The sequence below is a fragment of the Thermobia domestica genome, chromosome 3 (assembly GCF_964235325.1).
Source record: "Thermobia domestica chromosome 3, izTheDome1.hap1.1, whole genome shotgun sequence".
Classification (NCBI taxonomy): domain Eukaryota; kingdom Metazoa; phylum Arthropoda; class Insecta; order Zygentoma; family Lepismatidae; genus Thermobia; species Thermobia domestica.
The window spans coordinates 330,318,366-330,337,887 of NC_137456.1; the positions used below are offsets into that span (position 1 = coordinate 330,318,366).

A 19,522-nucleotide genomic window follows, 5' to 3' on the forward strand; every position below is an offset into this window, starting at 1 on the left:
TGCCCTTACGAGATGGTTAGCAATGCATGCGTGCGTGTGTCGTATTCTTGAAAATTGGGAAGTGCTCGAAAGTTTTTTTTTTCAATTAGCAGTCTTCGAAGATAAATTGAAAAGCGCAGAAATGATATTGACAGAACTTAACAATCTATTCACAAAGACATACATGTTTTTCCTCAAATATGTGTTCATGTACCTTAATACTTTTAATGTAATTTTTCAAGGTCGGAAAATACTTATTCATTCCTTAACCGAATCTGCTGTGCTTCTTTTGAAGGAGATAGTGCAGAACTTTTTAGTGTCAAGTACTTTACAAGATATAGAGACAGTGAAAGCTTCATGTCCCAGAAACTTTCTTCCCTTGTCCGAAGTGTACCTTGGCCCGGACGCTGAGAATTTGTTAAGTGAGTTGCCAAATTCCGGGGCAGAAGAAGTGCGAAAGAGATGTTTGCAATTTTATGTTACAGTGGTGACTGATATTCAACGACGCTTAGCAGTGAATCAACCTCTCCTTCGTGAACTAAGATTTCTCTCTCTCTCTGTAGCGTCAGAAGTAAATTCTAGAAATGAGCTAAAAGAGCTTACACCTTTATCCAAACATTTCAGTAAGCGTATTGACGAAAACGATTTGTTTATTGAATGGAGGGTTCTGCCACACTTCTTTAATGCTAACGAAAAAAGTAATTTAATGGCTATGGAATTGGATATCATGTGGGATTTCATTTCAAAAACGAAAGATTTTAATGATGAACTTAAGTTCCCCAACTTAGGCAAGCAAGCTTGCAATACTTGTACTCTCATTGGCCCACTCAAATGTTGAATCGGAAAGAATTTTCTACATTGTAAATTATGTGAAAACAAAAAAGAAGAACAGAAATGGAGACGATGCTCTTAGTGCAGTGGCAATCTAGTGAGATCAGCTTTTCAGGCGAAGAATATAGATTGCTACCTGGCTGCTAGCCCGAGAAGACCTCTTCACAATACGTCGCCAGGAAAGTTTCAATAGATAATTTTTAATTTTTGTCAGATTTCTTCAGTATGTAAAACTTTGATTTGTGCTGTTGTTGTTGTTTATGATTTCATTAATCTAAAGGTTTTTATACTGAATTAGAAATTTGGGTCCTTATGCAGAGTAGTTTTGAAGTGTGATTAGGGCCATACTAAAGAGTTCGACTAACATAAGTCTCCTGCAGAAGTCAGTGTTTTAGTTTGACGCTAATCATACATCAAAACAACTCTGCATAAGATGGATAATGTTTTGCATCAACCAATGAAGCCGCTGTTTGTTACAAATCTAGGTTTATCAGCACATTATAGTTTTAAAATCCGATTTGCGAAGAACAATGGTTTAATTAGTTAATGCAAACCATCCACGTATTAATTGCTAATATTTAGTCTGTAAACTTTTCTTCCTGTTAGTAAAGAGGGTTTTCTAGAAACACATGTTAACTAGGTAATTGCAAGTTGTAAAATTGATAAAAGAAATATTGTGGGAAAAATCCGGTAGATGTGGGAATTTTCGTAATTGATGTGGGAAATTCAACTCGAGGCATCTGGAGAGACTGTGTGAGTCTTTCTCAGTGACTCTGTTGTAAATTTCTCCCACGTTATAATCGTTCTAAATTTATATATATTTTCATGCTCTGCATGGTCTTAAAATCCACAGAATTTGTCTATGCTGAAACTGAATGTCGTTCTCTGGTATGGGGAGTTAAAATCTTTTGTGTTACAGTTTATATAGCCTATGTTTAGCAGAAGGGGTCCAGCTCTTTTCTTTAAAAACTGTTACTATTTCAGTAATTTCTGTTCACATTCGGTTAGTTTGGGGTAGAGTTGGTTAGTTTAAGTTAGGTTAGGCTAGTTTAGGTTACGTTAGGTTAGTTGAGTTTGTTATATTAGTGTAGGAGTCCCGAATAATTTTCCAAAAAATGGTAGAATTTCGCTTATTTCTACTAATATTACGTTAGTTTAGGTTAGTTCAGGTTAGCTTAAATTAGTTCATGTTAGGTTAGGTCAGATTTGGATGCATTATGTTATGTGTAAGTGCTTGCATTACTCATTTCTCCTGTAATTTTTGTTTTTTTCGTGCTTCTGGACCCTTGTACTAGTTATACTCTGTGTATATTATCATACATACTATATGAAAATCCGGGTTATGTTGCCCTTCCGTTTTTTATAAAAATTAGGAAAATTTACAGGAGACATGAGGTAAGAAATGATTTCGAGTTCTTATCTGATGCTTGTGTGTGTAAGTTTGGCAATAAAGTTTTGCTTAATACTAGAAAAGATGTGGAAGGGAGTACTATATTTAAGACGCTGAAGGTTCGATGATTCAGCGGCATGACCATTTTATGTCTACAACAGAAAGCAACGAACCCGTTTCTACTTTTACAACTACTACTACTGCTTATACACTGGATCTGTATAGTAAAACTGCATATTTTAATGTGTTTACTGCTTTTTTGTAGATTGGAAACTGGAGGGGCAACTCTACACTTAAGCGAGAACTCCTATTGTCAACATTGTGTCTGAACTTCAACGTGGTATTATGGAGATAAAGGTGTGGCGAAGATGAGAAAGAGTTGAATGTGTGTGACACCTTGTCATAGGCGCCGTTAACATGCCTACAATTTTGTTTTAATATAAGAATCCTCCGGGTTAACTTTACAGTGCTCGCTCCAGCTGGTAAACTCTAAAACAAATAAATAAATGGACCTACATATCGCGCACGGGAAATTATTTTACGATTTCTTTTCCGATATATAGTCGTATGAACATTAACCAACCAAAAGAGTACAATAAAATAACCACTCTTTCAATAATTCCTATTTTTCTCAGTGCTCAGTACAAAGAAAAGTTTCATATCTTAATTATTGAAATGACATTTCAACAATAACTAACGAGGTGCGACAATGCCATATAAATTTCGAATGATCATCAGGTCAGCACCACGAAATGAAGAGCGTATCTTTATGAAATGAATAGTAGTAACTAAATTACGGTATCGAAAATCTTGAGTATAATACAAGATTGCTAACTTCGTGCAAGTATTAAAGAAAACATAAAATACGTTTTGATTTGGAGCACGTCGCCATCTCCGTATGTTCCGTCTCCTGTTATATATACGTGTTTAACACTCAGTGTTAATATAAACTGCTCCGTGGCTAATCGGTTAGCGTACGCGCCTTTAGCGTGGACGACCCGGGTTTAATTCCTGACTTGAGTACATGTGGCTTGGATTCCACGTTAATCAGTGGGTACACGTCTCATAAGGCTTCCATCCTGAAAGGGGCGTTAAACTCAAAGTCAACTCCACTTAGCGTGTTAATATCATTCGAGTAATGAACTGTAGCAGTTATGAGATCAGAAGACCCTGACAGTGTAAGAAATACTGCTGAAACTCTGGTAATACTAGTTGATTCCTATTGGAAAAATCCTTCGGGGCGATTTCGTTGTTCCAGGAAGAGGCATTCACTATCGTAGAAGAAGTATCTTCTTTTTCGGTTTAGAAGAATATTCTCTGAATACTATTACATAAAGTACCAAAAGGCGCACATGACTCAAACCAGTATTTATAAAACATGGGGAAAATACTATACAGTTGTTTGTATGTTAGAAAAAAATGCTTTTTCTATCCAAATAAGAGAGATGTTTGCTTAAATCGTAAGAATCCCTTTTAATGTGAGCAGGCATTTATTTTAGTAAAATAAAATTGTTGAAAAATTTGGTTAAACTCATCTCTTATAATACAGCTCTCTCACCTTAATATCTCACTTTAATTTTCAAAAGAATTGGGAATTGTAGTTAGCATATATGCCAGTGAGACTCTTCGATGTCAAGATCTTGTGATGTTGATTTTGATGTTTTAATATCCAAAAACTGATTTACATCGAAAACATAAATAATATATCGTTTTACGAAATGCTTCATTTCAATAAAATATACCGTATAACTCTGCACTTAGTACTCTCTTCTTTTGTTAATTTAAGGTAGTTGTACGCTAGACGATAATAAGATTGTTATATGCTCCATTACATCTCTGTTTAATAGGTCTCTAGATGCTCTTTAGATAAGCCTGTACGCCTTCTTCGCGAAAGATCGTTTAATTTCTGGTAAGAATATTTGCTGTTAGGATCCAACAGTAGCCAGTAGGTCGATGTTTCGCATAACATTGCTACTAAAATTTACACTAATCTCCAATATGCTTAATTATCAGATAAATACCATAAGTTGCTGTATAAAAAAAAAATCCAATTAGAATTAAATTTTCGAAATCAAAAATACCAAAGTATTAAAGGAAATTAGAGCACGCAATAACGACGCAAAATAAATTTAAATAGAAGTTGCTAGAGCTACATGTATTTGATTAAGAATGAGAGGCTGGAGACAACAATTAGATCTGTCTTTAAGATATTATAATACGTCTTGAAAATGCAAACCATTTCTAAGTAAAAATTTGTATAGCATTGCTTTTCATATTTTATTTAAGAAATAAAAGCAAGGTACGTAGCGCAGTTTCCTGTCTTCAGGCAATACTGATCGTACGTAGAGAATTCGTTACTTTAAGAAAAGTGAGAAAGAAGGCAAAAATCGTACTTAAATAAAATGTATTTAAGTATAACAAGAAAGATTATTTATATCTATAACATAAACTATTTATTAAATATAGATAGGTTTGTTAAATATAGTTTGTCATCAGGAAAACAGGTTAGTTTTCGATTTATCAAGAGAGAAACAAAAGAAAAAATTGGATATTAATAAGTTTTTCAGTAGTTCGTTATAGTTGTGTCATTTTGGTATTTAGATATATCGTTATTTTCTTATTAGTAGCAAAATTTTAAAAAATTTAAAATACCTGTTCCTGTATCTTTTATATCCTTAGTCTGAAACCAAACCATACCACCCACTAACTCAATTTCACCTGAACTGGCATTTACCTTTGTGTTTCCCCAGCTTGGTGATAAATTTAAATAAAACGAATATTTTTCTTATTTCTTTCAGATTTGTTTTTTTCCTTGTACATTGAATGCTGAAGATTTCAAATCTCAAACTTGAACAATTTTTTGTATTAACGAAACAGCTTCTCATTATTTCAACATTGTAATGAAATTGAAATGGAAACAAAATACGTTTCTATTAAAGTTGAAGTGAAAACAGAAAGCATGTTATTTCAAGAATGTAATTATGAACTTTGTACTAGTAGCTCTGACGATCATAAAGATCCTCTTGCAATACGCTTGGAATGTAAGGAACGAGAAAATAGAACGGAGGGAGAGAATTTCGCTCCAAAATGTAATGAGGATAAAACAATATCAGATTGGAAACTAACTTCTAAAGCAATATGTTTGATCAGGCGTTTGTCAACAGTTGAAGTACGTGCAAATTCCAGTAGTTTTCACAGTAACATCAAGCCAAATTCCTCCGATTTAAGAAACAGCACAGAAGAGTCAAGCAATCAGATATCTTCCAATATTGGATATAAGAATGGTCACGAAGGGGACGTTCAAGAAAATGATATGCAAGATGCAGGTAGCAATGCTCAGGCTGTCAGGTACGTTTAAATGTTTTATTTAATAATTTACATTTTGTATAATTATTTTTTTTTTACTTGCAATACTTAATTATTTTTTTAGTTAACTATTCTTTTCGTTTCGTTTTAACTGAGTAAATGGAAGCGCAAACATTTAAATAAATAAATAAAAAAAAGAAAAAGAAACAAACACATCCTAATGTTTAGCTTATAAGTTCAAGTGAGCAATACTTAATCCATAACGAAATGTCATCAAGTTCTAACTTTAGGTATTCTTCCTTCATTTTTTAATAATAACTTGTCACATCATAGTTTAGTAAAAAGCATTGCAAACGATGCTTTATAATCGTTTAATGAGTTGGCAGGCAAACACTTTTTTTTATAATTATATGTGCTGTGGTCTGTTTATTATATAATAAGGTATTAATTTTTTGAATGATTGGCAATAAGCAGTTGATTAACTCAAACTATCTTCGTGTGCTGGTTTGAGTTCTAGTTTAAGGAACATTTGTTGTTCTACTGTTACTGTGAATGAAGGAAACGTTTGGGTGATTTACCATAGGGATTCACACTTCAATTAAAACAAAATGTCAGTGTTCTCTGTGTTCTCTACCTTTCACCACGTCAAATTGAATTCAATCATGTTGCGTGTATTTAAATAACACACAGAAGAAATGTTAAGTTATGTATGTTCTTTCTCAGCAAATGTTGCTTAGGCGTCTATGAGAGAAAGAGACGGTGGATTACAGTGGTTGCAAAGAGTGTTAAATCATAGTAATACACGGAGGGTTGAAGTAGATACGAGCTTGGTAGATCGTGCTGGAAAGTAGTGAATGTGACACGGATGATGTTTCTATTGAACCATGCCGTCTCGAATATATACATCACTTAAATAATTCAGAGCTATTTATGCTATTTAAATTTACGTATTGACTTAAAAGTGTAGAATAAGTGCTAGATGGATTTTTAGATAAATTGTGCACAAAATCAATTTAATAAATTAGTTGACTAATTTTTTTTTATTTTCACAGTAATTCGTTTGAATATTCGTTTCCTAATTTATTTTGAACCAAACTTACGAATTTGGTTTATTGTTTAACAATATATTTAATAATTTTCAGTTTTTTTTTTTTGTTTCACTGGTAATAAAATATTAAAGTAGTCAATACTTACACGATACTAATCTTACACGTTCCAGGCGTGATAGTAATACTTATTTTTAAATTTTTCATCGATATTTCAGGTACAAACATCGAACTCCTTTTATTGGGTATTTTTTTGCAAATCTCGAGTGTTTGGTTATTGTTATTTTATTGATGGCATTTCGGTGGATTTACCAATAACTAATTAAACGTGCAAAACCTCTACATTGAACACATACTAACCTTGTACGTTCCAGCTGTGATGAATAATTACTGCTAAAAGGAGATAGTAAACTTCTCGCGGGAACGTATACTGTTAGTTATTAAGTAGTTTGCCTTTTGACTGGTCGTGGGGCTAGTGAGGTGTTACTTCATTTTTATGTTAGATATGGACCTGGAATGTTTCTTCCACGTTTGTTGATCATCAGCTTCCTCACTTAGCTAGTCCCAATATCTTCTTCTATATTTTAAAATCATCGATTCGTTGCATACTCCTTTCTGCTCCTCACTGTCCATCATTCCCTTATGGCGGTATGAAAAAGACAATTTCTTCGGAAGATGTGTTAAGTCCAATTGGAATTTCACGAAAGACGGTGCCTAATTGTGCGTAATTAAGAATATGTTTTCAACACTCAATTAGTTATTTCATTCACAGCAGAAATTGTTAAGTATAAAAAGTTTTACTTTCTGTGCAATTATAGATAAAAGTTTGCACATTACGCAGAAATGGGGTAACTTGTACTGTATCCTTGGTCTGTAATGTCTATTTAGGAGAATGTCAATTCTACTCTTTATTAGTAAAGAATTATGGGTTTTCAGATGTTTAATTTCTTCAATATTAATTCTAACAATAAAAGGCTTTGCAAATAGCACTGCATGGGTATATGCATTCTAATCCATTAGTTTAGCTTCTTTTTCATTCATTTCATTTTTTTAGACCAATGCCACATGGTTTTAGTCAACTCCTCTATATTATTATTATTATTATTATTATTATTATTATTATTATTATTATTATTATTATTAAAAGTTCTAGTAGTGGTATTACATCGATATTTGTGATGATACTGGTTTCGACTCGTTACCGTGTACTTACTGTACACGACTGTTACGAAACCAAGGTTTTGACATGCCACCAGAAAAACATTTTACTTTTTTATTATCATACTTTCCGACCCGGAGCTAGGACGAAACTTCTCACGTAATAAGTATAAATATTCTTTCTTATTCAGCAGTAAGCGGAGAAACGAATGTTAAAAAAAATGTGTTATTAATGGGACAGGATGCAAATACGTGGTGATCTTTGTCCCCATAAAAAAAAATTGTAAGTTATATGTCTGAAATGTGGAATTGTATGCGTAAATTGTTGGTCTATAGAGTAACAGGTAATACAAGATAATTGGTAGCATCTGAGTAGTACCATAATTGGCAGTAAGAGATGCACCGACTTCTCACTATTTTGACGAAAATTTATTTTTCAGAAACGTACGAATGTTTGAAATCAATGACTTGTTTACTTTTTCCCTTCGGTTTGTTTTTAACCTTGAACTAAAGTTTCCTCCCACGCCAAATCGTGCTTCCTTGCACTACTACAGTCTTAATTTCGTGTAAATATCTTTCCGGAAAAAACATTCACACACTTCCAGCATTTGTTTCACTTCATCTGGTATTCTCTAGATTTTTGTCCAATTCTCGTATTTCTTTTCCGACATCAGACAAAAATTCAAGACTCATACTACCCACAGAGAAATAAAGTCAGGTAGGTTTTAGTGTAATACGACTTATTAGTTTACGGTGGATAAGAATCCTACCAAAAAAGTGTGTGAAAAGATTGCTAGAAATTGTAATACCACAAACACATCTTGAATAAGGAGGGCAATTTCTATTTACGTAATAGGAGTGGTAACTAGTTACGGTAGTCGTAGCTGTACACAATAACTAGTATACGTATCTGGTAAAAAAAACAATCTCTATATTGATTTTCCTTTCAATTCGTTTTAACAACTGTATTAATAAACTAGTGAAGTTAGTTTATTATCATAAGCACCTATGTCTATAATTATCGAATAATTTCCTAATTAAGATTTTTCTTCTAATAATTTCATTATTTGTGTTTGGTTTTCGATGAATTTTCCATTTGTGTCTAAAAATATACATACTAGTTCAGAATTTCCGGTATACATAAAAAAATATATTTTAAAAATGCATAGATACCAATTATACTGCGGTTTATTTTGTGCTAAGTGTACACCAAATTCCAAAGAAGATAGATTTGTTGATTTTTAACGGAGTAGATTCCTCATATTTTTGTTTGCTAGTGCCATTTTCCGAAAAAAAAACACTCTCAAATATCATCATGCACCATTTTTCCGTTATTTTATTTAAAGTTTTAAGTAGCACTTTTGGAAATGCTTTTTTCAGTTAAAAGAAAGGTAACTACGGACGAATTATTTTAGAATATCTTTGACTTCTTTTCTAATATCAGACTCTTTCTATTTTTGTCTTATTAACCCACATTTTTCCGAATTATTTTTTGTGGCGAATTTTTTTGATATTTGTATGGAGTACTCTGTGATGAAAAATAATCACAAAATTCTTGAAATAAATGATCTGCGTCTTACGTGTACACTTTTCGGAGGGTGGGTCGAAAATGATACATCGGAAATATCGTTCTTAGTCACAGGGGTCGTTTTCGACCCATTGAGAACATGAGGTAAAGTTTTCAATACGTTGTCCTTCTGAATAAATTTGTTAGTTAGTATCAACTGGAATTAAATGTTTACATTAATTAAAATTTGTTAATTTTAATTTTTACATTTTCGTCAGAGACGTGTTATTTCCATAGATTTGCAATATTTTAACAGTTTATGGAGCATTGTTCTCTAATTTCTGATAAGAAACATTTTGATAATAACTATATGATTTATATATACGTGAAAATAGATTGTACACCATTTTGTAACTACACTAGCGCACCTATGATGCGTACTTATGCCTGAGTATGAAACGCATCGAAACATTTGTCATGCAGGAATAGTTTGCATTTAACATTGTTTCGTTTTTGAAAAGAACCTCAGATCCTGCTTAAAATTAAAACCGTTACTGTATGACCTATGTTGTAGTACCTGACAGTGGTATCTGAAGATTTTGAAGTAGCATCAACTTCAGGCCCAGGTTTAAATTCCAAAATTTCCTCAGAAGTATCTTGCAAATGCTTATGCGTAGGGTCAATAGTTTATCCAGCCTTCCTTTCAAGTATACAACAGTTTGCGGTAACAACCTTTAGCATCCAGACTATGAACGGGAAATACCACTTCATTTCACGACTGGAAGAGTGATAGAGCTTCAGGTTTGGTCCAGTTTGTCCGCTTCACACATTTTTGCATTATAGTCGGAAACCAGTGCTGACATTTCCACCAGCATCCACTTACCAGACGAAGAAGAACGGCTTGATGTCTTCAGTGGTTGGGCACTGCGGTAGAAATAGTTGACTTCGTCCCGTCGTGGGAAAATTCTTGTGTGAATTGTAGCTGTTCCTTGGTGTGTATGTGGCCGTAGGCGTGCGATGGATGGCTTTATTTAACACAGTAATAGACTCCGCTCACTGTCAGAGTCTGGAGCTTCCCACAGGAATTGGATCTTATGCCAAACTGGGTCGAATTTGGCCTTGGTTGCTACCTGTATATGTCAGAGCGTATGATCAGTATGTTGAAGAATTCATGATACTCAGACTCCGTAGAATTTGGCCTTGAATTTCCACGTGAAATTGATTTGTTGCTACGGGGATATAGCATTTCATGACTATTTTTTGAAGGAAGTATTGAGACACGTGAGGTGTGTGTGTGTGTGCGTGAGGTCGTATGCCTGATGTAGTAAGATCACGTGACGAAAAGTAGTGATTGTGAGTACGATGATGTTAACGGAATGCAGAACGTACACGTATGTGTATGTGTATATCATTCCGTTAGCAGCTGTTGTGAAAGAAGAAAAATCGAATTAAAGATGATATCGTCAATGAATATATTAAGTAAGCTTACTACGCAATCATTGGATCCCTTTAAAATGATGCGTGATTTAGAGATTTGCGTACCAATTTGTATTGTAAACTTTGAGGTAATTACAGCGAGTAATGGAAGGAAGGCATGTGTCACATTTCAAGGAGGACAAAACAGTAATTTTACCATGACGCTGTACTGGAAAATTAGAAGAAGATAATGGTGCATTATTATCGTATTTGAAAAGTGGAAAGATATGTTTAACATATTTGGTCTAGGAATTAATTCGTGCGGGTGGACAAGAGATGGCGCAACGAACGGAGCGTCCCACACTTCCGTGTATCCACACATGTGTTGCAAACCCCTGTCATCGCGTATCGTTCGTAGTATAGGGCAGTGGATTAAAGCGTCAACAACACCAGTTTGTAGTTAAGTGAACATGGCGCAATTTGTGCCTGATAAAGTGTTTTTGCGGGGTGTCCTGCTGCGGTACTTTAACATGCACAAAAGTGCGACTGAAAGTCATCGTACTTTGGTGGAAGTGTATGGTGACCATGCTCTAGCTGAGCGAACGTGTCAGAAGTTGTTTGCACGGTTTAGAAGTGGTGATTTCGGCTTGGCAGACCAAGAGCGAGCTGGACAGCCAAAAAAATTTCAAGACGAAGAATTGACAGCATTGCTCGAGCAGAATTCGTGTCAAACGCAGGAACAACTTGCAGCAGCATTAGGCGTTGATCAAACAACAGTCTCCAAACGCTTGAAAGACAGAGACGTTGAAACGCGAAAAACCATTTGCGAATTGCTGCTTCAACGACAGAGCAGAAAGGGGTTTCTGCATCGAATTATTACGGGTTATTTGAAGTGGATCCATTACGAGAACCCTAAACGAAAAAAGGCCTGGGTGGAACCAGGTGAACCAGGTCCATCACAACCAAAACGAGATATTCACTGTGCAAAGGTTATGCTGTGCATATGGTGGGATATGAAAGGTGTGGTGTACTATGAGCTGCTGCAACCGGGTGAAACTATGAATGGAGAACGTTATCGACGACAATTAATGCGTTTGAAGCAAGCTCTGGCAAGAACACGACCAGAATGGGAGAACAGACATGATAAACTTATTGTTCAACATGATAACGCTCGCCTACATGTCGCAAAACCGGTCAAAAACTATTTAGAAAATGTCGGATGGGAAGTTTTACCCCACCCGCCGTATTCACCAGACGCTGCTCCTTCGGACTACTACTTGTTCGATTGCATGAACAACGATTTGATTGGACAGCGGTTTACTTTTTCAGAAGATACCGAAACATGGGTCTTTGACTGGATCGCTTCCAAGGATGAGGACTTCTTTCGCCACGGAATCCGTACATTGCCTGACAGATGGGCGGAAGTGGTGGCTAGCGATGGACAATATTTTTCTTAAGGTATTTTGAGTCTTACTACAGCTTCAATGTGTGCGTACCAACCGCACGAATTAATTCCTAGACCAAATATAAAGGAATGAAGATTAATTTATCTGGATGTACCATGCACGATCTTGAATTTACTGAGATTGTATCATGTTCGTAAATATATGCGACGTGTTCGAACAAGACCAAGCATTATTTTTCCACCTCTTCTTTCTAGCCGTTTGTATGTGCACGAATATCCGTATGCATAGTGACAGTAGTCTGTGTGTATCAGCTACTGGATTGAAAGGTCTATGAGTACTTGTCTACCAACTATGCATACTAAGAACGAGTACTTACTAAATGGTACTCTTCAGTGGTACTTAAATAAGGTCTTTATTCAATAGAAAATAAATTAATTTGTGTTGGATTGGATAGTGTCACATTTGAATCAGTGATTCATATCGGTTGGTTAAAATTTGAAACGAAATGATTTGACAAACAAAAAATCATAGACTGAATAACGAGTGAATTATTTGACAGTGCACAAACACAGCCATGGTGGGGGAAACTGATACACAACGTTTGCATTGTATGAAATTCTGTTAAGAGAGAGGGAAATTATTTTTTCATTTATACTGAGCAGTGTAGTCATAAATTTAGTGCATTTAATAATAAAGATATAGCGAAACTGAAATGCTTCATTTACAAATAAATTTGTCCTTTGTGTTCGTTTAATGCACTTAAATTTGATATAAATTTTTATTACTTCAGTAATATTTTACGTTTTATAAAAAGAAAATCTTGTAATATTTTCCTTGTGTACTATGAGTATTATTTATAAGATAATAAAAATTTGAATGAAAATTAAAAATTTATCTATAATTAGGAAGAAATGATGAAATGATAATACAATAATAAATGAATACCCATAGTAATAGACAGAAAAATTGGAGATTATTTATTTATGGTTTTGATGAGAATGTATGATGAAAATCATTTGAGAAATTTCCTTTAGCCTTGAAACAGAAAAAAGTATTAATAATGTCCACATAGGGACGATTTGACACTTTGAATTTTATTATTGGTGAATTTATAATAAAGAGAAATTCTACGAAGAAATTGAATGTGTTGAATTACAGAGGGAAGAAGTCGAAATATAGCGAAGTATTCTGCATGTCTTTCCTATTCTATTGTGGGTGACATCATATATAAAAATACATACGTATATATATATATATATATATATATATATATATATATATATATATATATATATATATATATATATATGAGGTGGTATTAATAATAATAATAATAATAATAATAATAAGAATAAGAATAATAACGTACTTTTGAAAATATATGATGATGTTCCTCTGGTGATCCACTTCTAAGAGGGATTGGAATTATGTATATGTGCTGCATGGGACACATTCTGGTAGAGGGTTCTTAAGTTAACTTCGAAACGAACGAACACATCCGTGTCTAATAAAGTTCCAATGCTGTACAGCCGTGGCTTCTTCATCTTGCATAATGTCGAAAACAAAGATAGTGTATCCTTGAGCAAGGTCAAGGCGAAAAATGTTGTTACCATAGATTAAAAAGTAAATACCTGATCCACAAAATAAGGTTTGATATGAAGAAATATATAGCCTTTCTTCAAAATTTAGTTGTAAAGGTTTTCCATCAGTATGTAATGATAAGAAATTAATGACAAAATATTTTGGGGTAGACGGATTTGAAGCTATCGTTCCTGTAAAGGCATTATTTTCAGTAAACGCCAAAATCGCTCGAGTTGGTAATACCTGCATGAATAAATTTTCTATTGCTTTTGATTGAAGACCATTTGGAATGACGAATGAATTCATTTGACTTCTTGTGAAAGGACATTTCTCTGATGTTGATTATCGAAACTTGTTTTGTGTTAGTTTTATTGTAGGACTAACAGCAACCTTTGAAATATGTGAAGCATGGACTAAAATATTTACTTTAGCCTCAACAGAGGAATAATTAGCGATGAGACAAAAATTTGGCTTAACAGGAATTAATTTGATGCGTAGTTCTCCTTGGATTAAAAATTTATCCTGATTAAAAGTATCACATTGAAGATGTCCCAGCATGTCGAATTTTGCACTGTTTTTGTTAATTCATAACGCTGTTGAAATACCTTACTAACACTAGTTTTTGCATTTATATGTCCAGTAGTATCTTGAAACCATAATGCACGTTGAAGATGAGTGTTTTAGCACAATCATCATAATTTAACTCTTTTCTTAGGGATGATCGATATAAATGATTATCACAGAAATGAAATATTTTTTTTAATTAAATACACATCTATTTCACAGAACATAAAATTTAAAGTACACTAATAGAAGTCACACCCATACCATTTTCTCGAAATTATCCATGTAGCTTAACGATTTGAGCTTCAATGTAAAGAGTGTGTGTGGAATATCTATGTATTCATCTCTTGTTCCTGGTATGACAAATTCTATACTTGGGTTATCAGTTAGTGAACTGATTGGTTTATTTGTAACAATATGATTATCTAGTATACTGGTTTGCGTTGTGAGATGTGAGAGGCCAGGATGATGATTTAATCGAAGATGTCTGATAGTTTCTTCTTCTTATAAAATCTATTTTTCTTTGCTTTCTGTGTACGTTTTTTTTTTTTTTTTGTTTTGTGCATTTCTTCCTCCTTCTATGATGTGTAATGATGAAGGGTTAAAGACAGAATGATGTGCAATTCTTTTCCTTCAGTGATATCCAGATGCCGACATACATTGCAGTGTATTTTTAGCTTTATGCAAGCTGGAATTCACTTCACCCATTCACTGATGAAAGGATTCGTTAATAGGTTGTTTATCAATGATGAGTCATTAATATCGTTTGCGCCAGATGTTGAAATTCCTTTGTTATTGTTTTACGCCTTGTTTTACTAATGACATGACAGAGCGAAATAATCCTCCAAGGAAACTTTCAATAGCATGTCCATAATGATAATGTGATCCAGCATAAACCTTTCCAGTTGCAGAAAGAGATTGTTTTTATAATATGTAAATATGGATTGTTGATAGTTTTTGATGTTTTCGCACTGGTCAAAAATGTAGTTTACCGCATATATTTCCGAAACTAAATGCGAGTGGAGAGCCTGTACAATCTCTTATATCTATTTTTATGTGTTCAAAATGCATGTTGTTAATAAATACATAATGTGGAGGTTTAAAATTTGTATAGCACTAGCTCCAAATGTATGATCCACAGTAGTTATATTTATGATACATAATAATCGTGATCATTTCCTTAGCCGAACGGGCATAACTGTGGGACGTAAAACTCAAATGTTTCGAAGGTTTATAATAATGGTGCTACTGATCTCCAAAGATATAGATTGAACTATATCACAATATACATACATTGTATATGGAAGTCCTAAATGTAAATTTGGAACAGTTTTGTCTTGTTGCCTGTTCCTTAGATCTGCTTCTGGATCTAATTCCAAAACCGCACTAGCACTTGCTAATAATACAATGTCCACATCTGTGTTTTTACGAGCACGTCTTATATAATCGCCATTTCTTTCATTAATGTAGGATGTATGTAAATTGTGAATCTGTTGTGCGAATTAATTTGCTTTATCAAATATGAAATATCAATATAATAACGAACAGGAATATGTACAAACTTCCGTTCATCAATTTTTGGATGATTGTAAAAATTTTATTATTTTGTTCACTAATATTTAAACTTGAATGAGAATAATGAAACTCAAAAATAGCCACTTTCCATTTTTCACGGAATTCCATTCTTTGATGAAGTTTAGTAGTGTATGATGTTATGAGGAAAATATTCCATAGCACTATTACTGGGAAGCGTAACTGCAAAAGCTCCATCTGGTTCCATTGTATTTCTTGATCTTCAGGGATGATGCAGGTATCCAGGAGTCGAAAGAACAAGGATATACTTTCCAATGAATAAGATATTCTAATCTGTTACCTATTCTTACGGTTAGTGTGCGTATGATATTATTTATGTAAAAAGTTTTTGATAGTGTTACAGCTGTAATTCCTTTCTAAAAATCGCCAATCCAGCGGTTCTTTGTTTAAATCTTCTATTTGATAAACAGGTGGTTCTCTTGGTATTATTTCGTTCATTTTAAATTTTTTCCACGTCCAGTTTTGCATGTATCCGTTATCAACTATATCTACTTCTACTAATTCGTACTGTATCACCAATTTGAAATGTTTTAAAAAATCCCTAGTTTTCTTCTTCATTTTACTACCATATTGATTATGCCACATTTGCAATAGGTTATTTTGAGAAACATTTGTAAATAACATCTTAATACTTGAATGATACCTTTCATTCTATGATTTCTCAAGAAGAGGCAATACATTTACATAATCATACGTTTGATACTCTTTGTGAAATTCTTCCCCATTTTTTCTTTTACAGTTCTGTTAAAACGTTCTGCAATTCTAGCCTTTAAATCAGGTCTTTTGTTTGTAATATTTTTTATTTTGTTTCTTTAAAATATTTCTTTATTGCTCTTTTTGTAAACTCACTTCCTTTATCTGTTTGGAATGTAACTGGTTTCGAAAACATTTTTCATAAAAGTCTTTGAAAACAATTTACATGAAAACATGTTTTTAAGACATTTATTTTTTTCAGATTTTATTCTGAGACAGCATTTATATTATTCCAACACATCTAACAGTGTAAGAATATAACGATATTTAACATTAAATGTATGAAGATACTGACGATCATTATTCCTACTCATCGTCAATATTGTTCACCACAGAGAAATCTCTTTTTAAACGACGACGTACTGGTTTGTGTAATGTATATGTTGATTGTTTCAGTGAGCACTCTCTTATACAGCGTATTTAAATTTTCTTCTTTGTAGCTGTCCACAACGGTTTAGCAGTTTAAAACAAAGCAGGATATGAAGGTCTGTTCTAAATTCTGTTAGAGGATAAATGTAAAATGTTTTGCATTTCTTGATCCTAAGTAAATTCACACTTTTCCAGGGCTGCTGCTGATGTTGATTGTTTACGATTAGAAATTGAGATGAAGCTAAAGTCATTTTGTTTGAGTGCTCCATTTTACTAGCCAAGTAGTAAACTTGAAAACGGACCACTTAAAATATAAGTTAATAATGCTGGTAAGAATCCGCTTGTTGCAGTAACAAATGCTCTTTCTTCAGGTTGGAGTTTCCATTGTTCACAAGATATTGAAGTGTCGTCTTGTATCACATTAACCTTGATTTCTGTATCTTTATAAGATATAGGTTACTTTTCAATGCATTAACACAAGATTCGCAAATACTACGAATCACTGAAAAGTACATTTGTCACTATAGATTTAAATAATTCAGGATTTGCTTTGCTCAGCGTACGAAGATCATCCCCGTGGTTTACTTTAGACATATTTATAGAATGAAGAAACATTTTAAAATTAATATTATAAACACAGCTTATCTATTCGGAACATAATGATAAATATCGTTAGGAAATATATTTAGAAACTATTTTCATCTGGTGTATCCTGTTTTAAATTAATGAATAACCGTATGGTAACGTTGTTGTGTCGTTCAAACTTTCTTGAAGATATTTTAAATTCTCATTGGTTATTTTGGATTTTCAGGAATTACCTGATAGCTCATATGTATAATTTGTGATTTATCCTTTGGAGTTTTAAATAATACATGATAAAAACTATTCAAAATCTTACAACTACTTCCTTTTCTTTGATGAAATATGTTTGAGTAGTAAATATTACACTAAGATTGCTATGATGGAAACCTTTTGTAAAGAAATCAACTATATAACTGTTCACTTCATACATATCTTCGTCAGTAGTAATAACATGAGATCCAATTTCAGGTAAAAAGTCTTTTGTTTGAGGTAATCCTTCAATGAACTGTAATTTCATTGAAATCTCTATGTATTTTCAACTCTTCATAGTACCAATAAGTATTACGAAATGTTGCATTAACCATGCGTGATAAATTAGAAAGTAGTTTTGTTACGAAGGAAGTTTTTCCACATGCATTGGGTTCTGCAACAAGACATGAAAACAAATATTTCCATGTCGTACTTATGTTAAGCAGTATGATAGTTTTCCCTGCAACCATATATTTATAAATGTTTTTATTACATTTCTCTTCTTTTGAATTAAGGATTGCGTGGTACAGTTTCATTCGTGTTTGGAATTCTACGTCGTTTTATGTAATTAAATTTATACACATTTGTTTCGGGAAGGCTAACGATAGTATGATCTGTCCTTCGGCACATTTTTCTCATTTGTAATTTTCCCTTCTATGGTTAGCCCCAGTTTTATGTCGTGGGGTCTCACAGACCCCAAGGAATCATACCGCTCGATTATTTCTTTATTTTGATAGTTAAAACGCAGTACGTTTCTGACATCTTCAGAAATTCAATTTTACAGTATATTTTATGACTATAACAAATTTTATGACTATAACGTTTTGTTTCACAAAAGAATCATGTCTAGGTTGCCATTTTGAATACGGTGACCGATATGAAAAATATTTTGTCACAAGTCCATGTAGTGTTTGAAGATTATCAAATGAGGTTTCAATTTAAAATTTTAAAATTGGGCCCTTGGCCTTCGTAAAGGGCTGCCCTGATAGGCATCGGGACAACACCGTCCGAAGTATCTCTTTGCATTTCCTATTTGAGTTTTTGTTTTGTTCAATTGTGTTTAACGATTTTCGAGATATTTCCGTAGAATCCGTGATTATTAAAGTGTACATCGAGACGCTTCAAAGCATTTAAACTTGAATGGCAGAGCTAATTATGTGACGTTGTCTCCATTTCAGGTAGATTTTCATTTTGACAGATGCGGACTGTTTTGAATAGTTTCAGCTCTTTCGTTTCTCGTTAAGTACGTGATTGTGACGAGACCGAAATTTTTGCGTGAGAGAAAATAATGTCCCATATTGAACATTTATAAAATTAGCAAAAAATGGAACAAAGGAATCATGAAATTGATTATTCAATCAGAGCATGACGTTTTGTACATAGAAGTTGCATTATTTATGTTATCAATTATTTTGGGCAGTAAATTTCTGTTTGTTAAATTTACGATTGACTGATTCTCTTTAATAGAGAAAATGATTTTATATATCAACTAATGAGCATAAGTTGAATGACAGAGCTAATTGTGTGATCTTATCTTCATTTCAGGGAGTTCTTCATTTTAACAGAAGCAGACTTTTTAGAAAATAGATATCTGAATGTGACATGATTGACGTTTTGCTTTTGATTAAAAAAGTGCCTGATATTGACCATCTTAGCTCATCTCTCCATTTAAGGTCATCCCACACAGCAATGAAATATTTTCAAAACGTTTCTAAAACGTGCCATCATTTTCCTTCAGAAAATGTATCCTACTTCCCTTAAGGAAATATATTACATATAGTGTTGAAAACAT

The 19,522-nt window shown here is 33.3% G+C and overlaps 1 protein-coding gene across 2 annotated transcripts; it reads left to right on the forward strand.

Annotated features, from left to right (window-relative positions):
* Positions 1 to 1,255: 1,255 nt before the first annotated feature.
* On the forward strand, positions 1,256 to 17,930 carry LOC145681211 (uncharacterized). Of its 2 annotated transcripts, none has more exons than XM_081752743.1 (3): positions 1,256 to 1,450; positions 4,999 to 5,548; positions 17,095 to 17,930. In XM_081752743.1, the coding sequence occupies exons 2-3, from the start codon at positions 5,112 to 5,114 to the stop codon at positions 17,174 to 17,176; spliced, it is 519 nt and encodes a 172-aa protein (XP_081608869.1). In that variant the 5' UTR covers positions 1,256 to 1,450; positions 4,999 to 5,111; the 3' UTR covers positions 17,177 to 17,930. The 2 variants fall into 2 exon arrangements, with proteins under 2 accessions (XP_081608869.1, XP_081608868.1); XM_081752742.1 differs by lacking the exon at positions 1,256 to 1,450 and adding an exon at positions 1,564 to 1,698.
* The last annotated feature ends 1,592 nt before the right edge of the window (positions 17,931 to 19,522 follow it).

Bases quoted from the DNA above. Each gene is read 5' to 3' on its own strand.
- LOC145681211 (XM_081752743.1), top strand. From the start codon at position 5,112: ATGGAAACAAAATACGTTTCTATTAAAGTTGAAGTGAAAACAGAAAGC. The intron at 5,549-17,094 runs GTACGTTTAAAT...ACACTTTTCCAG, and splicing joins AGCAATGCTCAGGCTGTCAG to GGCTGCTGCTGATGTTGATT.